This window comes from Emys orbicularis, chromosome 4 (assembly GCF_028017835.1).
Source record: "Emys orbicularis isolate rEmyOrb1 chromosome 4, rEmyOrb1.hap1, whole genome shotgun sequence".
NCBI lineage: Eukaryota > Metazoa > Chordata > Testudines > Emydidae > Emys > Emys orbicularis.
Genome location: NC_088686.1, coordinates 63962363 through 63974388, shown reverse-complemented (window position 1 = coordinate 63974388; position 12026 = coordinate 63962363). Strand labels below are relative to the sequence as shown.

Here is a 12026-nt window from a genome sequence, read left to right as displayed (position 1 = left end):
AAGAGGTTATTTATTGCAGAGGCAGTTTAGGTAGGCAACTCTAAGAGCCAAAGGCAGTGTGCGCTGTTGGACAGAAATCAACAGCAATGTTGTACACTCATTCTCTATTTTATGCTTCAGGCAATTTAAAATACAGTAAGTAAGTTCCAACCTACCTATCTGTCTCTGTGCTGGGACATGAGCTTTCAGAGTCGTCACAGTGGGGGTTGAAGTAGTGCTGATGGAGGATGTAGTTTGGGGAGTTGATGTGGTGGGCACCTGGACTGATGGTGTCCCGGAAGCAGCTGCCTTAGCATTGGATGCTACCTTGGAGATCACAGTACTGAGGGTTGAGAGATCAAGTACTGTGGGTCGCAGCCTGCCTGTGATATAAGCAGCTAGCCGATTGGCTGGATGTAATGCCCCCATCAGTCCCAAAAGGAGTTTGGCCTGAGGATAACTTTTACCATTAACCTGAAAGAAGTGGAAAAGGGAAATTCTGTGAAGGGGAAAAAAAAAAAAAAAAAACTTGCTAATTTACCACCTTTAAACAAGGTGTTTCATTCCATGGGATTTCCAAAAGTGCTTTTCAGAGTAACATTGCAATTCAGAATGGGCATTATTAATCTGCTTTCTGCTCAGGATAACTCCAAGCAATTATTTCACATCTCTATATAACGCATATATTTTAGATGCCATTCAGACTCTAGGAGGAAGGATATTCACAAAGAACCATAGAGTCTAAAGATACTGAAATGAAGTAGAATGAAGCTGGCACATATCTTTCCTGCATTTCGGCTTATGTCTCAGTCTTGACTAAAGATGGATATTCAAACTATGTGAGGATGAAGCTTTGAATGTATCACTCTAACTAAACTAATTACCTTTGGTGGCTGTCCGGAGACGCAGAAGAAAAAATACTTACAGTGCCGTGCACATTGGGACAAGTCTTTGAAAAGAGACTGCAAAACAATTTACTTTGGCAATATTTTTCATTATTACTCTTGCTATTATTTGTTATTGTAATAGGATGTAGGACACTACTTGGTCCCATCTGAATAAGGGGCTAGCTCCAACTCAGCTTCTCCCTCCCATTGCACAGGAGTTAAAAGGAAGGGCTTCAAGAGTGGTTGTTTGGGAGACAGATGGAGTAGAACATCTTCAAGAAGAATGGACTACACACCTGTGGTCACCGCACTGTGTCAAATTCTAAGCCGTAGAGCTTTATTGTTTATTTTCTGGCTATATTAAACTATTTTAATTTTCATGATGTCAACAGCACCCTCTAAGCTTCCAAAATAAATCTCAAAGAGACCCTATTGACTAAAGTCAGTATTTTAAAAAATGAACTGGTTATTTTCGATGCCCAACTTGAGACACATTAGAGGGGACTGATTTCCAGAGAGATGAACATTCATCTTCTGAAAATCAGGCCTACTTAAGGTGTCCCAAAAATGGAGGTACCCAAGATCACTAGTCACTCTTGAAAGTCTTGGTCTAAGACTGTTTTTGCTGATGAATTATTTAGTCAAGTTAAAAATGTATATATTTGTTCGGCTTCTCCTTATGCTGGCACTGTATTTATATAACTTCATGCAAACACAGTTTGCTCTTTTTTCATTCATACGCTTTTCCTAACATGTTCTCACTGCTTTCTCTATCAAAGATATCTGTATTTAATAAGAGGCTTCACCTGACTTCACAGTTTATCCCCTCCTACTTGATTCTACAGTTAATTCATAATGCTGAATTTCTGATACCAATAATTTCCAAGAAACCAACTGATTTCAGATTCAGGACTATGACATCACTTCAAGATCAAAAACCTGGTCTGAAAGGGATAAGCAGACAGATAAGGATGATAAGTTATTGCACAAAGCAATTAAGTTTGTTCAGTCTCCTTTTAAAGATCTTCCCCAGCGTGCATCTTTCTCTAAGTTTGTTTCTTCTGTGGCCCTAGGCACCATTGATTAAAGACAAAGCCAACTGCATCTGTTTTAAGTTTTCCAAATACAGTATCAGAAAGACCCTGATAAAGTTTTTGCACCTTGGCTATCCAACCCCCAAAACAAGCAACAGGACAATCTAAATGCCTATGCTTCAGACTTCTAATCTGCATACAGAATGTTACTACTGACTGACTCCTGAAAGTGACACGCCTGTGTAACTGACTGAGGACTTAACCGCAACATCTCCCAGATAGTACGAAAGTCTATTTGATAGACAAAGAGCCAGGCAGTCAGTAAGTTCCTGTACCATGAAGGAGTTCAGGAACACTGGAGGAAATGGAATCTAATCTCCACAGTAAAGGCAGAAGGACCCACCTGAATCAAGCCTGAGGGGCTCAAATTAGCTTTGCGTTTGTAGGCGACCAGCTTTCCCGCAGGAGAAAGCCCTGTATAAAAAGGCAAGCCTTTTTCCCCCTGCAACGTCTCCCGTAGTTTGTCCAAGGTATCTGCCCGCAAGAACTTTATGTTTTCTGATATTTTGCATGATGACACTGAACTATCAGGAATCTCCAAGACAGGCATCTCAGGCTTCTCACCCTTGTCCTGGCAGGAAGGCATTGAGATTTTCACTCTGGAGGAATAGATGGGAGGGTTCTTCTCATCCCGGGACTTGTGCTCTGAAGCCAACTCAATAATGAAGCTACCCACTTTGAGGGACTGTGGCATGTTACTGTTGATGTGTTGTGATAGGATGCTTAAGATCTTATTGCGATCCTCCTCCCAGTTGCAGTCAGAGATAATCTCGATAAGTTTGGCTGGCCCACCTGGAGTAGCGTGACGAACATAGGAGGCGGAGGAGGATTCCCCCTCACTACGGGAAGACCACCAGCTTTCCTCTGAGAAAGAATTGAAATAGGTTTCTGCAATACTATGGAATTTTAATACCTGGACATTCAATATAGTTTTATTCTCCCCACCTCCACCCTTGTATTAGCAGCAGGGAAACAGAAGTCAAATAATAGCTCCGAGAACCACTCCCCACTTCACAGTGATACAAAAACCAATAAAACCTCAATGGAGAACTAACAATTCCAACCTCCTTATGGTTCATTCCATGCAGCCATACCACCTTGTATTGCAATCCCATCACATCGCACAAGCTAAACAAGGCTGGGTCAGTTCAGCACAGGGAGGCAAGAACTCCAAGGAACACCAACATGCAGCAGAGAGTGGTGTTGGTGATTCAGTAGGTGGCACTTTCCCCTGGGAGTCAGAAAAGAACCAATGTCCCATAATGGCATTAGGGAGCAAGCACGGTGCTGTCTTTTGTAGGAGACATAAAACAGAGGCTTGACCTTTTGTTGTCATTAGCGATTCAATGGCACTTTCTGAAAACGGTAAGGATGTTGAACCCTGTGTCCTGGCCACGTTTAAATCTGGTAATTAATTTCTGCCTACCCAAATTCACAGGCATTTTCAAATGGATGTATTTTTTCCACTTCCCATCCTTAACTGTAAATAGTTGCCACATTTCATGTCAAAGAAGGCTTATTCAGTGGTGGATGATGTGTTCTCTTTAGACTGTATAACATTTTTAAAGCTCTTAGCACCCTATGGGACACTGAGTTGAAAGATAACGTATAAATGCAAAATATTATTCCAGACACTTATTTAATCTATTTCTTTATGGACTGGAAGTCTCAAATTCAGTTTTATATTATGCACTGAGAAAAGTCAGTTTATCTTAACCAAAAGTGTGGTAATAAAAAACCCCAAGCATCTTATGGTCACTTGTGAACACAAATCTACTGTGCAACAAAGCCTTGTACTATTAACCAAACCATCGTAATAACTGCCATTTTAAATTTTAGAGCAGCACTTGGTCTAGACATTTAACCTGTTTTGCTTCCCACTGTACTTGTACACAATTCCTGACAAATCAGGTGCCTGAATCAAAAACATAATAAGATAATTTTATTAATAACTGTAATAACACAAGACCTGAAGTGCTGAAAATTACAAATAGAGTACTTTGGTACACCATTTAAAGGTACCATACCTGGTTAAATGGGTCTCAGACTGACTTATGAAAGTTCTAGGCATATCACCTTCTTGGACTCTCCCTGCATGGCTGCCCTTGGTTTCATCAATAGCTACAATATTTTTTACCAGAAACTTACAGGTAGCAGGCAGTTAAGTTTAGCTCAAAACTCAAATCTTACCTCCTGATTTATCAGTGTCTTTCTCTAGCTCACTAAGTTCTTTTTTAAGGGTCTGGTGCTCAGGATCACGCTCCTGGGAGAAGAAGAGAGAATAAGTTGGGGCGGGGGAGGTGAAGAAAGAGAAAAATTTTACTTGAAACGTGACATCACGTTTTTTTCAACATTAAAACATGTTTTAAAATAAACTAGTTCACCACTCTAGTGTCCAGAGCTTAACATAGTAAAGAAACATATCCACTAGCATTTCCAAAAATACAGTTCCAATTTCATGATGGCTCTATGAATTAATGGACATTTAAAGCACTACACATAATCCTACATCTGGCTGCAGGAAGGTTCCAGACAAGACAATTTCATATTGAATGTGTGGATACATTTTTCAAAAACATTGAAGTGATTTAGGAGCCTAAGTCCCGCCTTCAAAAACAACATAGGTGCTTATGAAAATATTGTCCAACATCTTAGGCCTGGTCTACACTAACCCCCAACTTCGAACTAAGGTACGCAACTTCAGCTACGTGAATAACGTAGCTGAAGTCGACATACCTTAGTTCGAACTTACCGCGGTTCAGACGCGGTCCACACGCGGCAGGCAGGCTCCCCGTCGACTCCGCGGTACTCCTCTCGCCGAGCTGGAGTACCGCAGTCGACGGCGAGCGCTTCCGGGATCGATATATCGATATATATATCGATATATATATATATATATATATATATATATATATATATATATATATATATATATATATATATATATCCAGACCAGACGCGATAAATCGAACCCAGAAGTTCGATTGCCAGCTGTCGAACTACCGCGGTAGTGTAGACCTGGCCTCAATGCATGAAATGGTCAATAGAGGAGTTTGTGGATAAAAGGTGACATCTCACCTTTCCGGTACAATTATTTGAATTACAGATGTACGAGTCCTTCTGCTGTTTTTTTTCCTCCCTTTTGCATTCATATGCTCGGACCCGGGCACAAGTCATCATCCTCTCAAAGTACAAGTAAACAGGATCCTTGTCCTCATCCCGAATCTGCAATTCAAACAGAACCACTTCACTCAAGATATATATCAGAGCTGTGAAACAGCTACACATTCTAGTATCCCTTACCTCCAGCAGTGCTACAATAAACAGAAAAAATAGCAAGGGGCGCTCCTGCTTTCAAAGGTGCAGTTTCCTTCCTAGTACCAGACCTCCATCTAGGTTTTACTTCTGAATTAGGTTTTCTTTTAAATAAAAAATCTAGGTGCAAAGACAACTATTCTGCTTAACCTGGTAGATGATAAACAGAGAGATTCTGCTTTGAGGCAACCTGCTGAATTCTGGTTACATCTCTAGATGCTTCTCTACCAGTATCCCTGTGGAAGGTTTTACTTTTCACATTTTCATGGGCTAAAACACAAAGCAGACTTTTCAATGCTTTGGCACTGGAAATCAAAATGTCTTCATGGTCTAAAACAAAAAATCCATTAGCTCAGTGGTTTGAGCATTGGCCTGCTAAACCCTGGGTTGTGAGTTCAATCCTTAAGGGGGCCGTTATAGGGATCTGGGGCAAAAATCTATCTGGGGATTGGTCCTGCTTTGAGCAGGGGGTTGGACTAGATGACCTCCTGAGGTCCCTTCCAACCCTCATATTCTATGATAAGCTACGTTGAGTAGCTCAAGTATTTAAGGAAATGTATGTTCTATATTTTGCAAAATAGCATGCATTATTGTGATTTTATACAAAAGGTTGCTAGAAATTCGCAACCCCTTTCGTTCATACTTGTACTGATGCAATAATGTGTTTATAAAAGACTGAAACTGATTTTTAAAATTGGGAAGAAAAAAAAAAAATCAATCCCAACTCATCAAAATTCTATTTACAAAAGTATCCAATTATGGACTTAAATCTCCTATCAACCTCCTTCAGATACTGATTTGTCCAGATTTTTAGGTGAAGGCTGGTTTGTTTTCTTAACACAAAAGGAGGTTTTGCCCTCTTCCTTTGAAAATGGAGCATCTTCCTTTCCTTACTTACCACTGGGTTGGGTTTGGGAGTATACACTCTCCCTGGTTTGACTCCATTGGAAGATTTGTTCTTACTGGAAGGCAAGTCCTCTGGGGTAGGCAGCACCAAAGGTTTCATTGGTTCAATGACAGATGGTGTTGGGATGTAAATTGGTTCTGGATCTATCTCCCCTTCTACTTTTATCCACAATGGGCAGTTCCTAATAGGCTGCTCTGGCTCTGTATCACAGATAGCTGAAAAATGAAAGAGGAAAAAATGTTTTTTAAAATAGCTTATTTTTGCAGTGAAAATGTCTAGTCTAATGCTATAGGAACTGCAGAAATATCCATCTAAGTCTAAGCACTGCCTACCTAGTAGTTAACCACTCACATTCCCAGGAAATAGCACTAGTTATCTTTCTGGGCTCAAGCTCTAGGCAAGAGTGTCTGGTGCTTGTCCACACCATGGAGAAGGGGAAAGGAACCAAGGTAAAAATAACATTAAACTTCATCTTCATTTACCAAATGCCAAAAGTAGGAGAGAATGCTGCCACTATTTAAATATTAAACAAAAACAAAGAAAGTAGTTGTACACATTGTGCAATCTTCTTCGGTGTTGTGTAATAAAATCAAGACACCCAAGACTTTGTGATGTTTCTCTGTAGCAGGAGAATCATATTCATTCCATAAATCAAACTGACTGGAACATGATGAGACAATGCCATCAATATTTTAGAGTAGGAACAAAGTATAGTCCACATCAATTTCAACCTCTCTTTAGGGGTTACTACATTACTGACAGCTGCCATCTTATTTCCCCAAGTACACATTAGGGGCCAGCCCCTCAGCTGGTATAGAAGTCAGCATCGCTCCGCTAAGACAATTAACATCAGCTGAAGATATGGCCCTAGATGTTCAGTTGTTGTGAGAGGGATTAATGAAATATGGGGCAAAGCAAACAAGGGAGTGAATAATACTGAAGTCCCAAATTACATAATGATCAACCTGTTGTGACTCATATCCTGGGCCTCTGAACTGATTTAGGAAGATAATCAAGTGACAGACTTTTTATAAGTACCCTGAATGATACCTGGCTATATTACAAATCATAAACATAAAAAGTTACAAAAATGTCAACCATGCAGTTAAAAGAATGGCAGATTTCTAAAGTATCAATAAAGTAAGAAACAATATTTGCTTCTAGTTAGTTTCTGGCAAAGTAGGTGGAAGTTGCATGTACAGAAATCTCTTAGAACTCACCCTACTTTCTTGATTCAGCAATGTGTTTGCTATAAATTCAGCATAAAAATCTCATGAAAAAGTACATGGCTTTGAAATTGCTTTGAGTGATCACTCTGCCCCTAGTAATACTCACTGTATTCCACCTTCTTTCTCCTCCTCCTATCTTTCTGTTTCAGCTCATCTTCCTCCCCATCACCCTCTTCTTCCAACTCCTCCTCTTCCTGCTGATCTTCCCCTTGTGGCCCATAGAATATGAGGCTTCCACGCACAGCTTTCTTCAGGATTTTCTTGTGTTTGGATCCTCCCTTTACTAGTAACACCCTTCTTTTCAAGCAAGTGCAGCCAAACATACAGTCAGGCCTGCGACAATGGGTAGGCTGACGCTTTTCCAGTGCTAGACTAGCACAGATACAACCCAGACGGCAGAAATCATTGTTGCAAGGTGGTGCTCGCCTTCTGATTATTTTGTGGATAGGTTTATTTTTAAGAGAAGCCTAAAGTTTAAAAAAATATATACATATACATTTGAAATTCTACTGAGATAAAAAACATACATGCATACATGATCTGCACACACAATCAATGCCACCACACAATTTACAAGAGGTACAAAATTTGCAATTTAAACTGAATGACAGGACACAGAATGGTGTCTTAAAGGTGATAGTCGTGCCCATCCTGTCCTGATTGACAGGTCTGGTTCTGCCTCTGAGCAAGCTGCAGTCAGGAGAAGACCAACTATAAGGAAGCTGCGGACTTGCCCTGCGCAGAAGAATTTGCAATTTACACTGAATGACAGGATAGAGGACAGCTGCACTAAAAGTTGCTGTGAGGTCATGTCACCTGATGTTCTATAGTGGTAATCCAGGAAGCAGAAGAGCTAAGGTTCATATTTAATGATTAAGGCACTACCAAATTCATGGTCCATTTTGGTCAATTTCACAGTCATAGGATTTAAAAAAAAATAAATTTAATGATTTCAGCTATTTAAATCTGAAATGTCAAGGTGTTGTAATTGTAGGGATCCTGACCCAAAAAGGAGTTGTGGGGGGGAGTTGCAAAGTTATTGTAGGGGGGTGGCTGTACTGCTACCCTTACTTCTGCACTGCTGCTGGTGGTGGCGCTGCCTTCAGAGCTGGGCAGCTGGAGAGCGATGGCTGCTGGCCGGGATCCCAGCTCTGAAGGCAGAGCCACTGCCAGTAGCAGCGCAGAAGGATGGCATGGTATGGTATGGAATTGCCACTGTTACTTCTGCACTGCTGCCTGCAGAGTGGGGCCCTCAGTCAGCAGCCACCACTCTCTAGCCGCTCAGCTCTGAAGGAAGCAGCGCAGAAGTAAGAGTGGCAATACTGTGACCCCTCTAAAATAACCCTGTAACCCCCTTGCAACTCCCTTTTGGGTCATGACTCCCAATTTGAGAAACGTTGGTCTCCCCCATGAAATCTGTATAGTATAGGATAAAAAAATACAAAAGACCAGATTTCACGGGAGCCCAGATTTCACAGTTCGTGACACATTTTTCATGGCCATGAACTTGGTAGGGCCCTATTAATAATACACCTAGGAACTGACATAAGCAGGACTTATTTTCAATTAACTACACTAAAGCAATGTCAATTTTGTGCAAAGTTAAAAAAAAAAAAAAATCAAAAAAAAAATCAGGAAATGCCAAGTTACCATGTACCTGTATGTTTTATGGTACATGGTTAACAAAATTAACAGAATATATTAAGATACATATCAAAATTCTATGTTTATATAACATTGTTTGCACACTTAAAATTCCAGGATGTACAAAAGTTATGATTCCTAGAGCAACATTAATTGCTTTTCTTTCTTATATATGTATCTTTTCCCATGCTAGGTGTCTTGCAACTGTCACTTCTACTGGGCAGACTGTAGGCTTTCACTCTATCCCAGGTGGGTAGTGCCTCTTGCCAATGCCATTGGCAAATCCAACACCACTATTGGCAATGTAGCTCCCAGAATAGCAGAAATACTATTAAACGAAAAGAGATGGCTTCTCTGGGTTAGAAATTCTTCTTGAAGCAGACAAAAGCGTCTCCACTGGGGAGTCCTGGTTAAGAAAATTATATTGTATCAACAATTTTTAATTTAAATTATAGCTGTTACAATAGAAACATGAGGCCAAGACAAGAAGTTAATAGTGTGGACGAGGGTGGAGACTGCCAATACAACTATACACTTTTGCTGGGTAACTGTTCTTCTGAAATGGCAAACCCCTTCCTTCTTTACAGTACAAGTGAGTGAATTTAGTCAGAAGTGCAACTGTACTATCTTCAACTGTCTGAATTGCCTGGTACAGATAGACAAATTAAGAAAACATTTTCTTGACTTTTTTTATAGAGCAATACATCTAACTGGTAAGAAAAAGTGACCCCTCACCCTGTATATTTTTATTAGCATTGTTATCTCTTTGTTAAAGCTTAGCTACGAAGCACTGGAGTGCAGAAGTAGTAGGTATGATAGGGAAGGGAAGGGAGGCAATTACAGTAGCTTACCTGAGCAGTGAGCAGAGTTGCCAGGGATATGTCTGCTCGTTCTTCTGTGATGTAGGTCCGTGGTTTCCCATCCCACAATGCACAGTCCTCTAAGTCCATCAACTTCACCTGAGACTTAGACAAACCCGGTGGGCGAGTAGCCTGTTGTTGCTGGTGTGCCTGACGCAGATTGATCTGCTTTGGCAACATGTTTTCATCTAGAGCTGGCACCATAAAATTATCCACCTGATTAGCCACGTTACTACTTGGCAGAGACTTAGTGACCTTCTCCCCTGGGACTGAAAAGCTGTGTTTCTGCTTTAATACAACAGGTGAAGGAAGTATGGGTTTGTAGGATGGTTTTACTCGGCTCTTTGAAGCTGTCTGTTTATTCTGAGTTTTCATCTTCCTAGAGGCAGAAGACACAGAGAGAGGCTTGAAAGTATAAGAGGTGGATGGAGTGCTGGTGGATTGCTTCTTTAGAACACTGTCTAGTGTTCGTACATAGCTAGTGCTCTTGGTTGGAAGCTGATAAACCACAGGAGAAGCGGAAGTGCTAGAAGAGAATCCCATGCTTGTTTCCATCAGCTTCCCTTCATTTTCAAGGTATTCATCCAGCTTGTCGCTGCAGAAAGCAGAGCGATTCTTCAAAGAGCCCTCTGAACCACTACCTGAATAAATATGGAATCCAAATACACAGGAAATAACTCCAGAGAAAGTACACTGTCAGTTCTCCTAATAAATAGAGTCAACAGAGAACAGTAATTTCTTTAACTTTCCAAAGCTTCTATACAACATCTGGGTATGAAATGGGTGATCATAGCACAGCATGCATGCCAAATATGGCCACTCTGGAACACTACAAACTAGGATATGTAGTCCAAGCTACACCTTTGCATTAAAAAAGCTTAAAGTGGTTGCAATCTAACTACAGTTTATTTAAATTCAGTGTAGCCTTCTGGCTCCTGACAAGTTGCCAAAAGCAGCTTCCTGTTAGGCAAAGGTTGGGTTTCCTCAACGTATGAAGTATCTACTCCCATTAAAATTTTAAACATATATACCGAAAAAAAATTGCAGATTCGTCCCCCAAAGGACAGTCTAAAGCAGTACTGAAGATAAGAGTTCCCACACTCCTCCAAACAAGGGTTGCTTATATAGAGTCCAAAATGGATCAGTAATAACAAACCTATTTCAGTTAGCTTTTGCCTTTTCTCAGCAGTGATTTGTATAAAATAAAAATCACACTTTTATCCTATTTCAAAGTAGAATAAATCACAATGGGAAAATAAAATCTCTCTCCTCCCATAAAACCCCATTCAGACCTTTGAAATCTGTACAGTGAAATCACAGTAACCAGGGGTTCTTTACTCATGACCATTTCTGCTCCAAAAATTTCACTAATACTTAAAATAAAGCAGTAAGTAAACTGAAAGGATCTGTTCCTAGGACAGAAAAAGGGCCACATTTATCGCATGGAAACACTCTTTTCTACCTCTTACCTTCATTTCTAGAAGCACCGTGAAACTTCCCTCGCCAGCCCTTGATCTTGGTGAAATCATTTGTTTTCCCTGTCCTGGAAACAAAGGGAAACCCAGCATCTGGAAAGAAAACAAGCCAGCCTCACCTTATCAACCAGGTGCAAAAACAACATTACACATGAATGAATAATGATCCTCTACATGTGGAACACCACCACTTCTAACTCAGCCCCCTAATAACATGGAAGTCTGACTGACTACGGCACCCTAAAGCAAAGTTACAGGAAAAAAAGGCTTAGAATGGATATTTGGGGCCTCAATTTCAGCAGTCAGGTCTATATGAAATATCACCAATACTGTACACACAAATGACTCCATGCGTCCATGCAAACTGGAAATCTATATGCGTCCATTAGGGAAAACCCAATTTTATACACATACATGCGTGTGTGCACTAAGTAGGTGTACAGCTGCATGCCAATGCCATTACTGAAAATCAGAGCCTGACAGTCACATGGTAGACCCCTTGATCAAGAAGTACATAGTAATTTAACAGCAAGTTTATGATATATGGCTTTCATATGAAGATTCCTCGTTAAAAACAAAAAATTCCTATGCATTACCTTCTCGTCACTGACATTCAACTTTATTTAAAACTCCTAT

At 40.4% G+C, this 12026-nt stretch overlaps 1 protein-coding gene across 1 annotated transcript in view; it reads right to left on the bottom strand.

Moving 5' to 3' along the window:
- Positions 1 to 12026, bottom strand: part of MGA (MAX dimerization protein MGA) — a 68149-nt gene that overhangs the window by 39060 nt on the left and 17063 nt on the right. Inside the window, exons 6-13 of the mRNA XM_065402659.1 lie at positions 11385 to 11483; positions 9907 to 10556; positions 7518 to 7878; positions 6174 to 6397; positions 5039 to 5185; positions 4151 to 4223; positions 2304 to 2824; positions 156 to 453 (exon numbers count right to left, since the gene is read on the bottom strand). Coding sequence (XP_065258731.1) covers positions 156 to 453; positions 2304 to 2824; positions 4151 to 4223; positions 5039 to 5185; positions 6174 to 6397; positions 7518 to 7878; positions 9907 to 10556; positions 11385 to 11483 — 2373 coding nt within the window. The remainder of the gene's footprint in view (positions 1 to 155; positions 454 to 2303; positions 2825 to 4150; positions 4224 to 5038; positions 5186 to 6173; positions 6398 to 7517; positions 7879 to 9906; positions 10557 to 11384; positions 11484 to 12026) is intronic.